Below are 19745 nucleotides of genomic sequence, written 5' to 3' on the forward strand. Positions count from 1 at the left end.
CAGCAGAAGCTAGCTGTGTCAGAATTGGCCAGCGTTTGTCATCTAGCCGAGTTTGTTATAAATGAAAGGCTCTGTGTTCTTCTTAAAATACTATGTTTTTTCAATGCTTAGCCACTAACTTAGCATTCTTTGTTTCATATTATTGAATGCAATGTTTAGCTTTCATTATATCCGCCCAAGTAATAAAAAGCAAAACAAATGGCACTAAGATTAGATATTTCAATCTAGATTTCTAGGAGATTTAAATCTTCTCCTACCTTGTTTTCCTTTACTCACAAACAAAGGGACCAAGGATTTAAAGGCCTTGTAATTAAGTTCCATTTCTACAAACTTCCGTAGCTCTCAGCATCTGACAGAATTGCCACCCTCTTGGGTTGTCTACGGTGGTCACTGAAGGAATGCTGCTGGACACCAGCATATAAGAACGGCCATTCTGGGTCAGACCAATGGTCCATCTAAACCACTGTCCTGTCTCTGACAGCGGCCAGTGCCAATTGCTTCAGAGGGAATGAACAGAAAAGAGCAATTTTGAGTGATCCATCCCTTGCTGTCCAATCCCAGCTTCTGCTAGTTAGAGGTTTAGGGACACTTAAACACCTCTGAGGCAGAGTAAAAAGGCTATTGAAAGTGATCACCATCCTGTGCTGGACCCTGAACAGAGTTCACCAAATAATATCTCACCCCCCGATTGATCCAGAAACCCACCCTGTTGAAAGCCTTCTTAAAGCTAATTCCTGATGAAATCCACATTTAAAAAAAAAGTCTCTGGCCAGGATAAAGTCGTCCTCATAATTCCTTTACTATCCTCCCCATTACATTGTCACGCTGAATCCCACCTGACCCTACATCAAAATTTAGGGAAATACGACACATCCTAATGCTCTTGCTTTTTCCTGATCAGATATCCAGACCCAGTGAAAAAGCACCCCCATCACACTGGGAGATATTGTTGCCAGCAATAACTCCGTGCCATGCTGCTCAACTATTTAAAAAAAAAGTAACCTAACCAGGCAAGAAAGCCAAATTCTAGTCCCTCTCTGATCACGTGAGATGTTGTTTTAAAATATTGTGACAAGCTTTCAAAAGAGAATATGTGGTGGAAATAATTATACCACAGTTGCATGAAACTCCAAGACGAAGATGAAGTTTTAAAATATTTAATATATGGTTGTCGTCTTATATCAGATTCCTAAGGTGATGATGATCTGCTCATAAGCCACATTGTTATATACAAGCAAGCTGTGCTTTAGGAAGATTGTAAATTGTAAAACAAAACTGCTGACTCTACAGGGTTTGGTTTGTAGTGGGTATGGTATTGAAATTTTTTTAGTTTAGCTATACTTTCCCCCTTTATCTAGTTTTTTTTATACCATACATCTACATGTGATCATATCATCTTAACATACTGCAATACACTCTTTAAGGAACTGTTGTTTTGATTAATAAGAAAATTATGTTCCATGAATATTTTTAGTGCAATAAGAAGTCTCTACACATTCTAATGTAATGTAGAAAACAGCATATGACTGGAGTCCATTAAATGGAGCTCCTGTGTGCACTGTAAAAAATTATACATCTACAGTCAACCATTACAGTTGAGGAGTAGACTATATACAGTACTCTACCTATTCTCTTCCTTTTTAAAAGATCTTCGCATGTGCATGGCTCTGCTTATCTGCAGTTTGCTTTCAGAAAGAGAATCTGGAAAAGTCTTTTTATTTGGACTAGTGGATAGAAAAAATGTAAAATTGCTGATTGCTTTCTGTAATAATTTTATAGATGGTCCTAAATTATCATTTGCTCACTTCTTTTTAGTGGTTGTGTATTGGCTATAAAGTAAACATCCACAAACTCTGAAGGAGTAAGACCAGATAGGATAGCATTGAAGTAGATATTCATCCAACATACATAAAGCTATACTCTGGATTTAACAAAATGTGAGCAGATAGAGTTGTTCAGCATTGGATAGTTGCACACGTTAACACTTTGTGCATGGTCTTGCGTATTCATCAGTGTCTTATAACATGGATATTTTTTGTTTCAGGTAGTATCTCACTTAAGATTAGAAAATGTTTAATGTTGTAGTCTAAGAGAAGAAAAAAGTCATGAAGTTCTAAGTTAAGGTAAAACTTTTAAAACAAAAGCAAATCCTGTATGGGATCGGGGGAAACAGTTTAAATATTGGAAATAATAGAAACAACATTAAGGTTACTTGGGGTGGTATTTTACCTTTGACCTACCACTGAACATGTATTCCATCATGTATGGCATGCCTATGTGTGCAAAGTATTTTCAAGTGTCCCTCTTAAGCCAATATGTCCAGCAGTTTATCCATCCATCTTGATATATAGAAGCATGTTAAATCCCATCTATTCTGGAAGCTTGTATATGCACCTTAAGAAATCTGCAGCAGCTTGCAGACATAGAAATATGGCCACTGTAGTTTATGTAGAATGGTAAATATCTAGTGCACAAGGGTATTACAAGTATTAATGTCTGTAGCTACAGGAAACCTGACCCCTGGAGATAGTAAAGGTAACTGGTTTATATGATATAAGGCAGCAGTTCACAAACTATAGGGTGGGCGTCCCAAGGGAGGTGTGAGCTGTGTGCTGCTTTTTTATTTTATTTTATTTTTATTTTAAAGAGCTCCGTCTCTCAGCCCTGGGTGGCTAGGGCTCATGCAGAAGGGCCGTAAACACCTGGAAGGTGAGGATAAAGGGGAAGGCCATAGCCCGGCGGCTCAGGCTTTCCTTCCTCCATCAACCTCCCCAATCCCTCACCAGGAGGCAGCTCTCACTTAGGCTCTCTTCTTCCTCCTCCGCCCCACCCCCATACCTCCACTGGGAGGCTCCCCCTTCCCCAATCCCTCACCTGGAGGTGGTGGGGCTCTGGCTGTCAGCCCTGGGGTGGCAGCAGCAGCACAGAAGTAAGGGTGCCAATGGGGCACTAAGTGACTAATATCACTTTTCACATTGCCACCCTTACTTCTGTGATGCTGCTGGTGTGGTGCTGCCTTCGGAGCTGGGAGGCAGCATATGTACTTGTAGGGATGTAAATGACGACAGACACAGAGAAGTGGGGCCCATTCACATAAGTTTGAGAATCACTGATAAGGGAACTATGTTGAGAAGAAAAAACGAGGGGTCCTTGTGGCACCTTAGAGACTAACAAATTTATTTGGGCATAAGCTTTCATGGGATAAAACCCACTTCATCAGATGCATGGAGTGGGTTTTAGCCCATGAAAGTTTATGCCCAAATAAATTTGTTAGTCTCTAATGGTACTTCTACACTACCCGCTGGATCTGCGGGTAGTGATCGATCTATCAGGGATAGATTTATCGCGTCTCTAGTGTAGACGCGATAGTTCACTCTGCCGTCGATTCCTGTACTCCACCGCAGCAAGAGGCGGAAGCGGAGTTGACGGGAGAGCAGCGGCAGTCGACCCCGCGCAGTGAGGACATGAGGTAAGTCCACCTAAGATATGTCAACTTCAGCTTCACTAGTCTTGTAGCTAAAGTTGCGTATCTTAGGTCCATTTCTCCCCTCCCCCCAGTGTAGACCAGGCCTAAGGTGCCACAGGGACTCCTCATTGTTTTTGCTGATACAGACTAACACGGCTACCACTCTGAAATATGTTGAGAAGGTGGATTGAGTTTTGTGTAGGTGTTTGGTGTGCAAATGAATTCTAAGACAAGAAAGCAACACCAGCATCTTGCCTCTAACTAGGATGGATTTGGAGAGCGGTGTATATATCATATATGATTGTACATATATCGGGTAGACATATTTTAGTGAGGGCTCACTGTCACTGCTGAAGACGTAGTGTTCAAGAGTAAGGCTGTCTCTTAAATTTGGATGGACAGTGAATGGATGGTGTGGGATCAGAAACAGTTTTTACCTTAACTCAGTGTTTCTCAACCTATTTACCTTTGTGGGTCACATATGCAGCTTCCTGGTGTCATGTGGGCAGCATCCTCAATACATATCCTCAAAGCCGTCCAGGTAGTATATGTCACATGGGCCGCAGGTATGTGCTGATTGGGCCGTAGGCGGCCTGCAGGTCGCAGGTTGAGAACTGTGGTCTTAACTCTTTTTTTGTATTTGTGTTTGTTTAATGTATCTCAGGTGCAGCAAGCTGGGGCTCGATGAGGTTGGGATCTGCATGGCTCAGCAGGTGGTCCAGGTGCAGGGGGAATGTGGGGGTTCTGAGTGCGGGGGATATGAAGCTCTGTGGGAGGGTCTGGGAATGAGCGGGTCTGGATGCACCGGGGTTGGGCGAATGGGGGAGCTGCTCCCTGTACAGAGATCCCTCCCCCTTCAGCTGAGGAGCGATGGGGAGAGTTTGCAGAGCTTCCTGCAGCGGGGGGAGAAATCTGGAGGTAGGTCCGACCCAGTCCCGGATGCCGTGCAGGGGAAGAGGAAGTCCTGTCCTCCCCAGCCCAGCCAGGACTAGCTGCTGAGCCCAGCGCAGAGTAGGAACCACCAGTCCCGCACCCGGCCCTACAGTGATATCTCTCTCTGCCGGCTGCCAGGGGCACCCAAAACATACTGCTGGGGAAGGTTGAATGACTACTTTTGTCGCTTCCCTTTGCTTCCCCGTCAGTCATTTTTCTGCAAGGAAGCAAAGAAATCTGCGGGGACATAAATTCTGTGCATGTGTAGTTCCCCAGGAGCAAGGCTTTGTAATAGAAGCATGCAACCTTACATAAATTAGTGTGTGTGACACCTTAGAGCTCTCTGAGGTTCACCATGAATGGATAGAATAACTTAGTTAACCACCTGTTCATACCCCAAAGTGTTAGATGTTCGACCTTCCTGCTGCTATATTAAATCAAATTAGAGTATATTGTAATGTATACAACAGGTATAGGTTAACTTCCAGAGCTCACTGGTCTCCCACTTCTCCCTCCACTTCCCCATATGGACATTGTTACATGTAAATACCAACTACTGACCAAGTGAAAAGATTTATTCACATAGATAAATAGCTAAGATTTCTACAAAAATACTTGTATAGATAAATGTCCACTAAAATTTGACTTTAGGTTTCTTCTCTTGTAATTAGCAGATTTATATGTGGGACTTCGTTGCCAAAAATAGCATTAGTGAATTAAAGTAATAACAAATCTTGCCCCAGAAAGGATTTTTAAGACCTCATATTTTCTTGGTTCCACGAGTTTGAAAGTTTGCACTGTCAGACAAAATGAATTAGCACTTACAGCAGGTGGTCTGCATTGACTGCTACTATGGGTTAAGAGAAGGGGAAAAAACCCATTAGAGGAGGAAAAAATGATTGTTTGCATCAGTACTTCTGTGTCTGCATTTATGAAAATCTATTTATAAGATCCTCTTCATTAGAGTGCAATTTGCAGAATGAGGCTAGTGAAATTAATAATGTAGAAGAAAAAACAGCTCTAATTTTTACATGAAAACCCTGACTCTGTGGCCTTCCGTCTTAGACTAACGCTCCACAAATGAAATTGAAGTTGTTAAATTCTGTAATCCCAATAATAGCAAATATCTAAACTTTTACAGTTAGCCAAACTTCTTCTTTTGAATGAATTTTCAAGTTCTTGATTGATTCTAAATTCTGGTTTTGTTAAAATGAATAGTAATTTTTAAAAAAAATCCCACAAATGTATGTATTGGGTGTAGTCTGATGTTTTGTGGCAAGAAGAAATAATGAGTAAACCATACTGGGCACCTAGAACTGGGTGTTGCTGCTTCATTTAATAACTGTATTCACTAAGTGGGGTGGGACTGTAGGTTCCCACATCAGCACCACCACTGCTTTCTGCATCTGGAGGGTGCATGGCCAGATTGCAGCAGTGATCCCTGCTTGCCAACAGGGCCCATGGGGGGCCTCTGGCAGCCAGGATATAGTATAGTTCCATTCCAGTTTACATGAGGGGCCAGTGCAAGCACAGAATGGCCCCATGACCAGGGAGCACACCATCAATTGTTCAAATAACTCTGGCCCAAAGAGTTAAGTTGTCAGGTTTTATAAATATGCCCACAAAATGGATATTCTGAAGTGCATAAAATCAGCAAAAGGCAACATGGCCAATAAGGGGTTAATTCCAGAACAGCTTATTTTGTTTTAAGAATAGATGCTTTTTTCCCCTGTTTTGATGTTATATTTTACTATGGATGAAAGATGCCAACAGAATCCTATGGAAATTGGGGGTGATGACTGATCTGAAAGCTTTCCTGTTATTTGTTATAGGAGTTGTGATTCAGTGCAACAAGCAAATAGTAACTTTTTATATATTGGTGGAATAGATATATAGTATAAAGTTCTGAACAGAAAATCATTCCATGTGTATTTTTGGTTTCTCAACAGGAACTTTAGTCTTGAATGAACAATACATTTCAAGAGTTTAAAGTATGACAAACATCCCCAGTTAAGTTATCACACAGTTGGCAACCGATATTAAGAGTTTTGGTACAGGAAGATCTTTTATTGCCTCTTAGCCGAACAGAAAAATGAAGCTTTTAATCTCCAGATAGACTGAGGAAGATTCAATGACAGTCTGTACCTTGGCGGCAGCAGTCAGAAGGCCTGCTGTACCACCTGGCCCGTATCACACTAGCATTTAATATGTTTGAGAGGATGCAGGATTCATTGTAAGCAGTAACATTTTTATCTCTGTCAAAACTCAATATGTTTTGAGTAGTATGTTTTTGTTACTGTATTGTTTTCAAATCTTGGCATACAACTGGTTGTAGGTTAGGATAATCTGTTACTTGTAGAGTGATGAATTTCATGATTCTGAAGACTGCTGTTCATACTGGCTTTAAAAAAAAAAAAAAAAAAAAAAAAAGCAAAACCCAAGGCTAGGTACTCGCTGATAATTTAGAGGTAGCAATTTAGAGTCAACATACTTACAGATCCTACAAACTTAAAACTGAATCCCTAGCAATGGGCTGGGGCAGTGGCACAAGAGAGGGAGAAAATTGGGGAAATGATCTTTCAGCAATAGCATCTATTGGGACAGTAAAAAGAACAGGAGTACTTGTGGCATCTTAGAGACTAACACATTTATTAGAGCATAAGCTTTCGTGGGCTACAGCCCACTTCTTCAGATGCATATAGAATGGAACGAACACACACACACACACACACACACACACACAGCATGAACAGGTGGGAGTTGTCTTACCAACTCTGAGAGGCCAATTAAGTAAGAGGAAAAAAAACTTTTGAAGCGATAATCAAGATAGCCCAGTACAGACAGTTTGATAAGAAGTGTGAGAATACTTTCAAGGGGAGATAGATTCAATGTTTGTAATGGCTCAGCCATTCCCAGTCCTTATTCAATCCTAAGTTGATTGTATCTAGTTTGCATATCAATTCCAGCTTAGCAGTCTCTCCTTGGAGTCTGTTTTTGAAGTTTTTCTGTTGTAAAATAGCCACCCTCAGGTCTGTCATTGAATGACCAGACAGGTTAAAGTGTTCTCCCAGTGGTTTTTGAGTATTATGATTCCTCACTTGCATCTGAAGAAGTGAGGTTCTTACCCACGAAAGCTTATGCTCCCAGTACTTCTGTTAGTCTCAAAGGTGCCACAGGACCCTCTGTTGCTTTTTACATGATTCCTGATGTCAGATTTATGTCCATTAATTCTTTTGCGTAGAGACTGTCCGGTTTGGCCAATGTACATGGCAGAGGGGCATTGCTGGCACATGATGGCATATATCACATTGGTAGATGTGCAGGTGAACGGGCCCCTGATGGTATGGCTGATGTGACTAGGTCCTATGATGATGTCACTTGAATAGATATGTGGACAGAGTTGGCATCGGGCTTTGTTACAAGGATAGGTTCCTGGGTCAGTGTTTTTGTTCAGTGATGTGTGGTTGCTGGTGAGTATTTGCTTTAGGTTGGGGGGTTGTCTGTAAGCGAGGACAGGTCTGTCTCCCAAGATCTGTGAGAGTGGGGGATCATCTTTCAGGATAGGTTGTAGATCTTTGATGATGCGCTGGAGAGGTTTTAGTTGGGGGCTGAAGGTGACAGCTAGTGGTGTTCTGTTATTTTCTTTGTTGGGCCTGTCTTGTAGGAGGTGACTTCTGGGTACTTGTCTGGTGCTGTCAATCTGTTTTTTCACTTCAGCAGGTGGGTATTGTAGTTTTAAGAATGCTTGATAGAGATCTTGTAGGTGCTTGTCTCTGTCTGAGGGATTGGAGCAAATGCGGTTATATCTTAGAGCATGGCTATAGACAATGGATCGTGTGGTGTGTCCTGGATGGAAGCTGGAGGCATGTAGGTAAGTGTAGCGGTCAGTAGGTTTCCGGTATAGGGTGGTATTTATGTGACCATCGCTTGTTAGCACAGTAGTGTCCAGGAAATGGACCGCTTGTGTGGATTGATCTAGGCTGAGGTTGATGGTGGGATGGAAATTATTGAAATCATGGTGGAATTCCTCAAGGGCTTCTTTTCCATGGGTCCAGATGATGATGTCATCAATGTAGCGCAAGTAGAATAGGAGCGTTAGGGGATGAGAGCTAAGGAAGCGTTCTAAGTCAGCCATAAAAATGTTGGCATACTGTGGGGCCATGTGGGTACCCATAGCAGTGCCGCTGACTTGAAGGTATATATTGTCCCCAAATGTGAAATAGTTGTGGGTGAGGAAAAAGTCACAAAGTTCAGCCACCAGGTTAGCTGTGACATTATCGAGGATACTGTTCCTGATAGCTTGTAGTCCATCTTTGTGTGGAATATTGGTGTAGAGTGCTTCTATGTCCACAGTGGCCAGGATGGTGTTTTTTGGAAGATCACTGATGGATTGTCGTTTCCTCAGGAAGTCAGTGGTGTCTCGAAGATAGCTGGGAGTGCTGGTAGCGTAGGGCCTGAGGAGAGAGTCCACATAACCAGACAAGCCTGATGTTAGGGTGCCAATGCCTGAGATGATGGGGCGTCCAGGATTTCCAGGTTTATGGATCTTGGGTAGCAAATAGAATACCCCTGGTCGGGGTTCCAGGCATGTGCCTGTACAGATTTGTTCCTGTGCTTTGTCAGGGAGTTGTTTTAGCAGATGGTGTAGTTTCTTTAGGTAATCCTCAGTGGGATCAGAGAATAATGGCCTGTAGAATGTTAGTTTCTAAGGTGCCACAGGTACTCCTGTTCTTTTTGCGGATACAGACTAACACGGCTGCTACTCTGAAACCTATTGGGACAGTGAATGTGTTTCAATTTAAAATTAATAAGGAGGAAATTCCCTAAAAAAATCTGATATGGTAAGAACTGATTGGGACATCTTAAGACAAAGAAGTTTTTTACCATACACATAAGTTACGTTAGCATGTGTTTTGTTTTTCCCTGGGGAACATGCTTTTAAATGGGGTCTCACACGTGATCCTGACTGTTGCATTGGTAGTTAGCTGTGTGGTCAAAACTAGGTATTTTGCATTTTGGAAGCAGCTTGTCTTCATCTGTACAACCATGAAAAGATGGCCTTTTAAGTAACTTAAGTTTCCTAATCCTTTAAGAAAAATAATTTCCCTTCCAAAAATGTCTTTGTATATTGTTGGGGGCAGCCTATCATGCTGTGAGAACTCAGTAGCGAGATAGGTGACTCGTTACTTTTCAGATGGTTTTTCTCTTCTGTTGCCTCCTTAACTTGACTGGGTGGGGGAATGGATAAACTTCAGTTAAGACATAATAAAGGTCTATGAGAGGTGACTGGCATCAAATTTATTCTTTCGGCAAGAAGCTATTTCAGAATAGAAATATGATGCAGTGACTAGTTTGCTCTTCTACTTTTCATTTTTAGAGGACGTGCAGTTATTTCAGCAAAATAAATCTATTTTTGTGTTCTGTGTAAGGTATTGATTAACCTTGGTATCATAGCAATGTAGTAAGTTAGTGTGAAGGAATTCCTGAATTGCTATTTACTTAAGCCCCTTCAAAATGAAGAAAATACAAATTACCACAAGTGACTGATACATTGTGAGATATCACCATTTGTCATTTAGTGACTTGACTATGGAAGACGGAGTCAGGAGGTCTGGGTTTGATTCATGAGTATGCCATTTACTACTTCATCACACTATGCCTCAGTTTTCCAGTCTATAAAATGTCAATGACACTTGCCAGTCTACATAAAGCACTTTAAAATATGTAGGTAAATACCACCATGTAGGTATTAAGTGTTATATAATAATCCAGTAGGTGTGACTTTTCTAAATTTAAAATTTCAAGAGAATTTTTTTATTTATGTACTTCTCATATAAGGTATTTACACACACTCTCTCTCTCTCACTCTCTCAAAATTTCACCAAACGTTTATTTTATTTATTGGTGAAATTTTAAGATCCCTTAGAAAACAACTTGTTAAAGGGTGTATTGTTCTAGTTATATACGTGTTAGTGAAATGCAGTGAAACATGCGTTGAGATAATAGTGAAGTGCAACACCTCACTGAATCCTCCATATTCTGTTCTGAAAAAGAGTGTATCTTCACCCAGAAGCGCATATGCTATTCAAAATGTTTCACTAAAATGAATTAAATAAAATAGATTGTTCTTAAAATACTTTTATAATCTTAAAAATATTGTACTAATATAAATGTTTATGGTGTTGTGTTACGGCTTACACCAAGTGGGTTATGGCTTACATTTATTTCATGTTTTGTCTATGGCCTTTTTCTGTTCTAAATGGGTAGTGTGGACTCATTGACACAACTGTTTTATTTGAATATGGATTTGATCTCCTGCACTTTAAAAATAAATTCATTACAGCAGACTGCAGCTTGTAGTAATAAGAGCTGAAAGTATATAGTTAAAAATTGAGCTTAATCTGTTGTGCAGTTATGGATCTAATTATATTTAGAAATACATTTAAAAGGAGGAGTAGTCAATGAAAGTTTAAAAACTGCTTGATAAAAGATCAGATGACCTCTCAGATGTTCATATTTGTGGCGGGTTGGTTATATGAAAGAACTTTACCAGAGTGCATAAGGTACATAGAATCTCTACCTCTCCCTTTTGAAATTCTCTTCTAGGTATTACTGACTTTTGTTTTTAGTTTGCTAATAATTAACTTCTATAGTTGATAACTCCCAAACACATGATGATAAACTGCATAGTAATAAAAATGCTTACTCTTTATGTACAAAGTTATTGTTAATTGAATGCGGTCCTATACAGTCCAGGTAGACAGCATTTTTTAAAATACCAAAAAGTTTTCTCAAGAAATATTTGTCGTTTACCCTGATTTTTTTTTCAAGAAGGCTATATATAGGTCACTGCATTTTTATAGAATTTCCATTTTTATGCGATGAGAGAGTAAAGTAAATTATTGGAAATAAGTAGGGTTTGTTCTCATAAGTACCTGATTGAGAGGAGAAATGATTTTTTTTACTAAGACTCCTTAAACTTTTTTAATACTTGTGTAACTCAAAGGCTTAACAAACATCTGAGGAAAAGCTTTTGTGCTAAATATTCAACATTCCTCTTTTCAGTTAAGGATAGAGAGAGCTCACAATCCATACCTCTGAGTCCTCCAAAAAAGGCCTCCAGGAAAAGAGGGATGACTAAACTAGACATCTTGATTTCTCTGAAGTAAAAAACAAGCAAGGGATGAGGGTTTTTTCATATATAAAGAAGCAGCAAAAAGTGGGCACAAATCCATTTCCTTCCCATAAATTATTAAGTCTTGACCCTGTTGAAGTCAATGGGAGTTTGTCCTTGACTTCAGTAGTCAGGATTTGCCATTTAAGATTTTCATAGTTAAGAAACTTTAAGACAGAGACTGGGATGTGCAACTACCACTGGGAGTTAGAATTGCATGTATTCATTTGCTGCTTTATAGATATAATCTTGGCTATTTTGAATATTAGAGTTAAATATATTAAATCTTGAATTATAGCATTTGATAAATATTCTGCAATTATTTTTTTGGAAAATGTGTATTGGCTTGTAAGCTTCCATTTTTCCTAGAAGTATTAACTTGTTACAAGTTCTTTAATATAGAACAATATTCTAATTTTTGTAGAAAGATTTAATATTTTGGATATCTATGGCCATAAGTCAAAACAAAAAAATTCTAAATGGCATCTTTCCAAAATCCCATTTTGTCATGGAATGTCAGTTGCATACTAAATGTTCCAGCATTATGAAGCATAATTCTGTATGTATTTGGTCTAATAAAAATAATGCATTATTTGCAATTTGCATATCTAGAAGAAAGCCACAGTGTGGGTTTCTAAAATGTATGTAATAACTTCTTAGCCAACTTAAGGTATAATTCTTTTTATTCTACAAAATTACTTTTCCTTGACTTTTCTTATGTAGCAAGACACTGTTCTCATTGACCACTCACTACTTCAAAGTAGAAGATGGAGGTGAAAGATCTGTCTGTGTCACATTTGGCTTTTTTTTCTTTGTCAAAGCTATGGCAATCCTTATTGTAACTGAAAATTATCTAGAATTTGGACTTGAATCAGGTAATTTTATGACAATATTTATGAGCTCGGTTTACTTTAATATCATGTATCAATATTATACCTTCAGATATCTTTTTTAGAGTATCTGTTTTAAAACAAATTCTATTTGAGACATTTTTGAATCTGCATTCCCAAACATCTTTTATTAAAAGTACATCTTGTGTAATTGCCTTGCTTTACTTTAGAGTATTTTTCTGTGTAGGTTGTTTGTTTTTTGTTAACTATTTGTTTACCTTTTTTTATTTTTAACCCCTTTTAACGTCACACAGTTAAGTGAGGCTCCTCTGATGCTGAAAAATTACTTATATTCTTAAAGAATTAATGTAAATTTTATTCATGTTCATAGAGTGCACAAATATCAAAGGGATGTTTTCAAAGACTGCTTCTGCTAATAACCAAGTTTTATTGCATTGTGGCATACTAATTAGCACATGAAAGAGCTAAACCAGACATATGAAAACTTATTTAAAAGATGTTCTGTTTTCTAGCATTTTCTTTCAAGAGATATTCCATGTTTGCACCATGATTTACAAAAAATAAAATCTCTCTCTCTGCAGGGTTTTCTAATTTTTCAGAAAGTGCAGTGCAGTTTCTTGAAAAGCAAGGTTTGGAATCCCAGTAAGTTTCTGAAAAGTACACCCGTGTGCTTTATGTTAATATAATTTTTTTTTACCGTACCACTTGTTTTTTGGTAGTGAGTGTTTGTCTCATGATTATTCACTTGTGTGCTTTGCTCTTGTATTGTGTTTATTAATGTGAAAGAGCTGGATCAATGAGACTAATCCAGCTCTGCTGTCAAATTACTTGACGTGTCTTGCTGGGTCTAATGCTTTAAGTTTTTTAAAAAATTCAAATAAATGTTAGGTTAAATTATTAAATACAGTTCAAAATTACAAGCATTTTTCTCCTACTACTTTTTATATAACCACTTCATCTTCATATTGCGTAAACCTTGACACACCTCTGAGGATAAGTATTGTCCTCACTGTATAGATAAGGGGACTGAGAGGTGAAATGCTTTGCCAAAGGTTACAGATGGAGCCTGTGGCAGAGTTGAGAGTAGAAGTCAGTTTTGCTCGTGGTTCTGTGTTCAGGCTGTTATTTTATCCTGCCTCTTGTGGAAATGATCCATCTGTCTCCGGACCCCCAAGTTTTATGTGACTGACAGAGGCATGTCCTATAATCAAAGTGATGTTGCTCACATACACTATCACAATAACTATAAATAGTCCCTTTTGCAAGTAATATTTAAAATATATCTGTTTTGTTAATCTATGCTTTAAAATATTTAGAGGATTTCAGTAATACTTACCCTTTATATGAAGTGAATTGTGATGGCTGTGGGAACATGACTGAATTTCTTTTGGGTGTTAATTCTAAACTACCATATTAATATAATATATTTTTGGGAAGGGGTATCTGAGGACTCTGGGTCTTAACTAAATCAACCTTAAAAATAACCTCTATTGAACATTTTGCATTTCCTAACCTGCAATCTGTCCTCTTTGTAAATTATTCTGATCGTGCTCTGCTAACTTTTTAATTAATTTTCCAGTTAGTGCCTGTCTGTCCACATTCCCTTTTGAACTTCACTGCAATATCTTGACAATTTACAGGCAGTGATTGCATGGTCATGGCATCTCTTGGGAGTTGAATGGGATGGATTATGAATGCATCTACTGAAATTCTCTTGTATGGGTCCCTAGACTCTATTATTTGTTGCCCCCTATTAATAGTAATCTCTATTTGTATTGCATCATTTAGGTCTTTGATTCTTGCATAATCCTGAAGACGGGGGTGCAAAAAGTTCAAATACTTGATTCTAGTTTTTTTTTTTAAGTCCATTATACGTTTAGAAAATAATGCATGGTTCAATAATTTAAAAAGTCATCATCTTGGGAGATAAGTGAATTAGAATTATCCATTTATCTAATGGTGATAGTAACTAGAGTAACAGTAGTTTAAGATATTTGAGAGCTGCTTAGTGGGTAAAGGTTGAATGCAAGCACAATAGCATAACTTAAAACAGTGGCTAATGTACTTTAGCTTTTCTCTGTTGATCACAGGTCTATCTGTCTCTTGACATTGTTGGTTAATTATTTCTGCTAGCTGTTTTTATTCCTTGACCTTCACTAGACTTCAATATTATTGAAGGATTATTTTTTGTGTTTTACAGTTAATGATGTGTCTTTTTTTACAGGTTATTTTCTACATAGTGCCAAATGTACAAAATATATTTCTTCCAAGATTTCTATTTTCTGCATAGAAGTTTTTTCTGGCCTTTTTTAAAATGTACAGTCTGCGTGGGCTTACTCAGTTTTTATTCTAAATTGCTGAATCTATTGCTAATAATTTCTAGGCTCAGCCAGTCTTGGCATCCTAGCAAGATGGAGTTAAACTGCTTTCTTCAAAAGCTTGAATGAATGCCTTTTTGCTGTTTGCCTTTTGTAAAAGTTAATTATTGGGGAGATGGGATGAAGTGTTGAGAAAAAAAAACCTTTAAATTTTTTTAACCGCTCCCCCCCCCCTTTTTTTTTTAGGGGTCCAGTGTCTAAACTAACCTTCAAATTGTTCCTGGCTGTTCTTTGTTCACTTATTGGTGCTTTTTTGACATTCCCTGGCTTACGACTGGCTCAAATGCATCTGGATGCTCTGAATTTAGCAACAGGAAAAATAACACAGTAAGAGAAAATATATATATCTATATATATATACATAGATACATGCTGTTCAGTCTTTTTTAATATCTTTTTTATGTACAAAGAAGTAATACAATTCATTTCCAATGAGAAACTAGTGATTCACTAGGACTTCCTCCCCCATTTCCCACCTGCTTTCTCTAGTCTTGCAACAGGCCTGGCAGCTTCCTACCTACCTACTCAACCTGTACCGTCCTTCTCTAGATGACGGGAGAGCCAATAAAGAAACGTTCTTTTCTCTCCTTCTTGTATAGGAGCTTCACACTGATTGGTTCTCATTCTCCACTTTGGTCACATTTTTAGGCAGATTAGGAAATGGTGATGAAGGAGAGAGGCACAGCTGCCAGTTTCAGATGTGCACCATTCCCTGACTGCTTGTAAGATTAGGGGCAGAATACAGAAAGAGAATAGTGTGGAGAGAAGTGGTTTTAGGAGGGCAATAAAGAAAGCAAAACAAAACCAAGCAGAAAAAACTAACCCCTAATTGTCTCTCTCTTTTAACCCTCTGACTGAAACTTGGCAACTTCATTTTATATTTGTTACACATTAAATACATTGCAATTAGGAAACTTTGTAGGAAGAGCAAGTTCAAATTGCAGCAGGCATAAAGTAGCATCTTTTAAAATGCTAAAGAATAAAATGCAAGTGTCATTTTCAATAAGGTTGAATAGATAAGTGGCTATTTATTTATATAATCAAAGGTATTTAATTGGGGAGTGGGAGTTGACACCAGATTAAAGCCACATTTTCAGATTTAGCTTCTTACCTAGTTAGAGGCCCAAATTCAGAAATGTTTTTTAAATTTTCCTTCAGGGTTTTCTGAGTACCTAATCCCCACTGACAATCCTGGACTGTAATATCCTAATATTTCATTATACTTGTTCTTGGTGACGTATTATATAGAATAAAAATCTTGTTGGTGTGGCTATTTTTAATGTTTAATTTTGATAATCCTTTTAATTTTCTTTCAGCAGCACCATTTGTGTGTGTGTGTGTGTGTGTGTGTGTTTTCTGTCGTTACCCAGCCACCCCTTTTCCATGGGTTGCTTTGAGTGCTTTCAGCCTTTCTCACACTACTCCAATGGACAAAAATGGATTCTTGCCACCCCTTTATACATTCTAGTTCACTAACCTAATGGTGTGACTTAAATAAGCAGAAGAGAAGGTAAAAGCCTTTCACAAGCTACTGAACTGCTTTGAGCTGCTTCTTGATGATCTAGTGTTCCCTAGCAACACTGCATCGCTAGCACTGCTTTTTTATTTCTGAACCAGTGGTTTACTCAGACTGCATGAGATGCTTCTGAAAATACAAATACAGATGGTTTTAAGAGTCTTAATAGCACTTTAATTGAGTGACATCTGATATTTTTAGGATACATTTTTATTCACCTGATTGTATCCCCTATAGTATTGTAGCACTTTCTTTAGATATGGGAGTATGGGCAGTCTGTCTCAGCTAATATTGCAATGGTGCAGTGGCACCAACACTTAATCCTATACCCACTGAAGTCCATGGAAATATTTTCATTTACTTTAATGGGTGCACAATCAAGCCATTTTGAGGTTGTACTGATACTAGCTTTATGAGAGGAACTGAGAATGGGCTATATCTTCACAGACCATAGGTTCATTTAAAAAAACAAAAACAAAAAAATTCATTCTTGTTTTGCATTCCCACAACTTGGTTTTTATTTTTATTTTAACCATCCAGTTTAATTTGCTGTGAATCCAATACTTTTAAAAGTAACTATTCTAGAAATGATCTACTATCTTTCTTGTAATGTTTTCTCTCTGAGCATCTATAATTGTATGCAAGTACCAAATTTCACTTTGAGTTAGTCAAAGTTCCCAATTAAGAAAATCTATACAAAATTGGGAAATTTGACTTGCCAGGAGTGATAAATGTTTCCCTGATTTTGCGTGAATAACAAAATCTAATCTTTTCAATAGTACAAAAATATTAATATGTTACTTATCTCACTTTCCACTAATAGAATTGAATATTTTACATAATTATCAGTTTGAGATACTGAGTTCTTAGATTAAACATACATTATACCAATGTAGATATTTACAACAGCTGTCATTAACCATGTTGCTGTGTAACATGTGGTTCCTTATGGTTCATTAGAATACACTGAAATAGGAGTTTATTCAAAGTTGCGCACCTTTCACCACAGTATCTAATCATTAATTATCATGAAATTGCATGGCTAATTCTTTTGTTGTTAAAATCCCATAAGCATGCTGAAGAAAAGAAAAATTCCCTATTTCCACCACTTTCTCACAGTTTTATTGAAAAGCTCCCACATTATTTTTAGGCTTGGAAGGATACTCGTTCATTAGCCAACCCCCAAAAATGGATAGATAAAAATAGCAAAAAACTGTATGACCCTTTCATAAGCTGACCCTATATTTCAGGGGTTGGAAAACTTTGGCTCCCGGTCCATCAGGGAAAGCTGCTGGCGGGTCAGGACGTTTTATTTACTTGGAGCATCTGCAGGCATGGAGCCACTTCCTGCAGCTCCCATTGGCTGGGAACAGTGAACCGCGCGCGGCCAGAGGGAGCTGAGGGGCTCCATGCCTGCAGATGCTCCAGGTAAAGAAAATGACAATGTTAGATTCAATGATTCCATAGAACGGGTCGGCAACCTTTCAGAAGTGGTGTGCCATGTCTTCATTTATTTGCGGAAATTTAAGGTTTCATGTGCCAGTAATACATTTTATATTTACAGGGGCCAGCGGATGGAACCCCAGACTGGCAGCAGGCTGAGCGGGGCTGGCTTCCGGGACCCTGGCTGGCAACGGGCTGAGCGGCCCAGCCCGCGGCCGGTCTGGGGTTCCGTCTGTTGGCCCCTGCCAGTCAGGGTCTCGGGCGCTGGCCCCGCTCAGCCCGCTGCCGGCCCGGGGTTCCGTCCATCCAGGCTGGCAGCGGGCTGAGCGGTGCCGGCGGCGGGGACACCAGGCTGGCAGCAGTGTGCCACAGTAAATGAGCTTGCGTGCCGCCTTTGGCACGCATGCCATAGATTGCCGACCCCTGCCATAGAATTTAAAATCATCAAATGGGTGTAGAACCATTTATAAGCCGACCCCCGCTCTTTGATATGTCCCGGGGGGAAGGATAGCTCAGTGGTTTGAGCATTGGCCTGCTAAACCCAGGGTTGTGAGTTCAGTCCTTGAGGGGGCCACTTAGGGATCTGGGGCAAAAATCTGTACTTGGTCCTGCTAGTGAAGGCAGGAGGCTGGACTCGATGACCTTTCGGGGTCCCTTCCAGTTCTATGGGATAGGTATATCTCCATATATATTTTTTTTTTTACCAAAAATATTCGGCTTATGAACGACATACGTACAGCTTTCTTCAGCCTACATACAAACTGAAGAAAAGATGCTTTCATCAATGATTGTTTGAAATTTACTGATAGGCAAAGTCAGAAAAGTGCTTTCTGAGTTTGAGTTTTATTTAAGGATATTTACTTGGTATATTTTTATATGTGATGTTTACAACTTTGTATTTTACAGTTATCAAGCTTTAACTTTTTGACACTCAATGTCTACTGGCATTAAATAATTATCTGACTCGCCTCAAATTCCTGCCACTGTGAAAATTTAAATCTATAAAAATTGAAAAGAATGCTTAAAATTAAATAATGATATTATCAATCAAAATATATTTAAAAAAACAAATTCTGCCAAGCCTCATTATTTTCAACAATTTGAAGGTACGGAAATATGGATTACCAGTGTAATGATTGTATGTATTAAATATATTTTTCCTTTCCTCTTTCCTTTCAGAACATTGCTGCATATAAACTTCTTGGCACCTTTACTTATGGTCTTATTGTGGGTAAAACCAATCACCAAGGACTACATTATGAACCCACCTCTGGGCAAAGAGAGCGTGCCTTTGTAAGGTTCCTTTTTAACATTTGTTCTGAAGTCTTAGGGTCAGACTCTTAACCCCCACTCTGTTCCATTTATGCCATGTAAAAGGGCTGAAGTGGCGTAAAGGGGCCTTAAAATCTGTGGTTCTGACCATGGAAGGAAGCCTTGGCATAGGCCCTGCAGAGATTCCACCATATCCCTAGGAAGCTGCTATAGCATAGGCCCGGCTTGTTTTTCACTGCAGTATTCTCAAGCTATAACTAGCATTGTCCCAACTCTGTGCACACACAGGTGTCTAGCTTGAGTTATAAGTGGTGCTTTAAGCTTGAACAAGCTGACCTATTACGGGGTATGTGTTGAAGCTCAAGTGCTGCTGACACGTGAGAGCTAATAATGTGGTGGTGATGCAGCAGCTGAGTTAGCATAATTCATCACATACTAATTCAATCACTCTAATATAATCGCTGTGCTGCTAATCAAATCACTCTCTGTAGCTGGGGTGTTTTGCAGTGTGGTCAGTAGAGTAGCTAACTTCATTTGGAGAGGAGGTGTTCCTACACTGACAGAAAAACCCCTTCTGCAGTGTAGGCTGCATCTACACTTTGGGGTTATGCTGGTATAGTCTCCGTGGTAAACATACCCTACATGTTTCCTGATTTGTATATTGGAGAGAGGCTGCAGTGTTACTTTATTTATTGAAGCTAAGTAATTAGTT

At 38.9% G+C, this 19745-nt stretch overlaps 1 protein-coding gene across 6 annotated transcripts in view; it reads left to right on the forward strand.

Annotated features, from left to right (window-relative positions):
• TMEM161B (transmembrane protein 161B) overlaps window positions 1-19745 on the forward strand; it is an 81405-nt gene that overhangs the window by 43724 nt on the left and 17936 nt on the right. For 5 of the 6 annotated variants that reach the window (XM_054031722.1, XM_054031719.1, XM_054031721.1 and 2 more), the window contains 4 exons: window positions 12297-12448; window positions 13006-13066; window positions 14989-15129; window positions 18941-19054. In XM_054031722.1, the coding sequence (XP_053887697.1) occupies window positions 12297-12448; window positions 13006-13066; window positions 14989-15129; window positions 18941-19054 (468 nt within the window). Of the gene's footprint in view, window positions 1-4022; window positions 4180-6348; window positions 6633-12296; window positions 12449-13005; window positions 13067-14988; window positions 15130-18940; window positions 19055-19745 lie in introns of those variants that run through there. The other variant, XM_054031723.1, reaches the window with a different exon arrangement.

This window comes from Malaclemys terrapin, chromosome 6, assembly GCF_027887155.1.
Source record: "Malaclemys terrapin pileata isolate rMalTer1 chromosome 6, rMalTer1.hap1, whole genome shotgun sequence".
NCBI lineage: Eukaryota > Metazoa > Chordata > Testudines > Emydidae > Malaclemys > Malaclemys terrapin.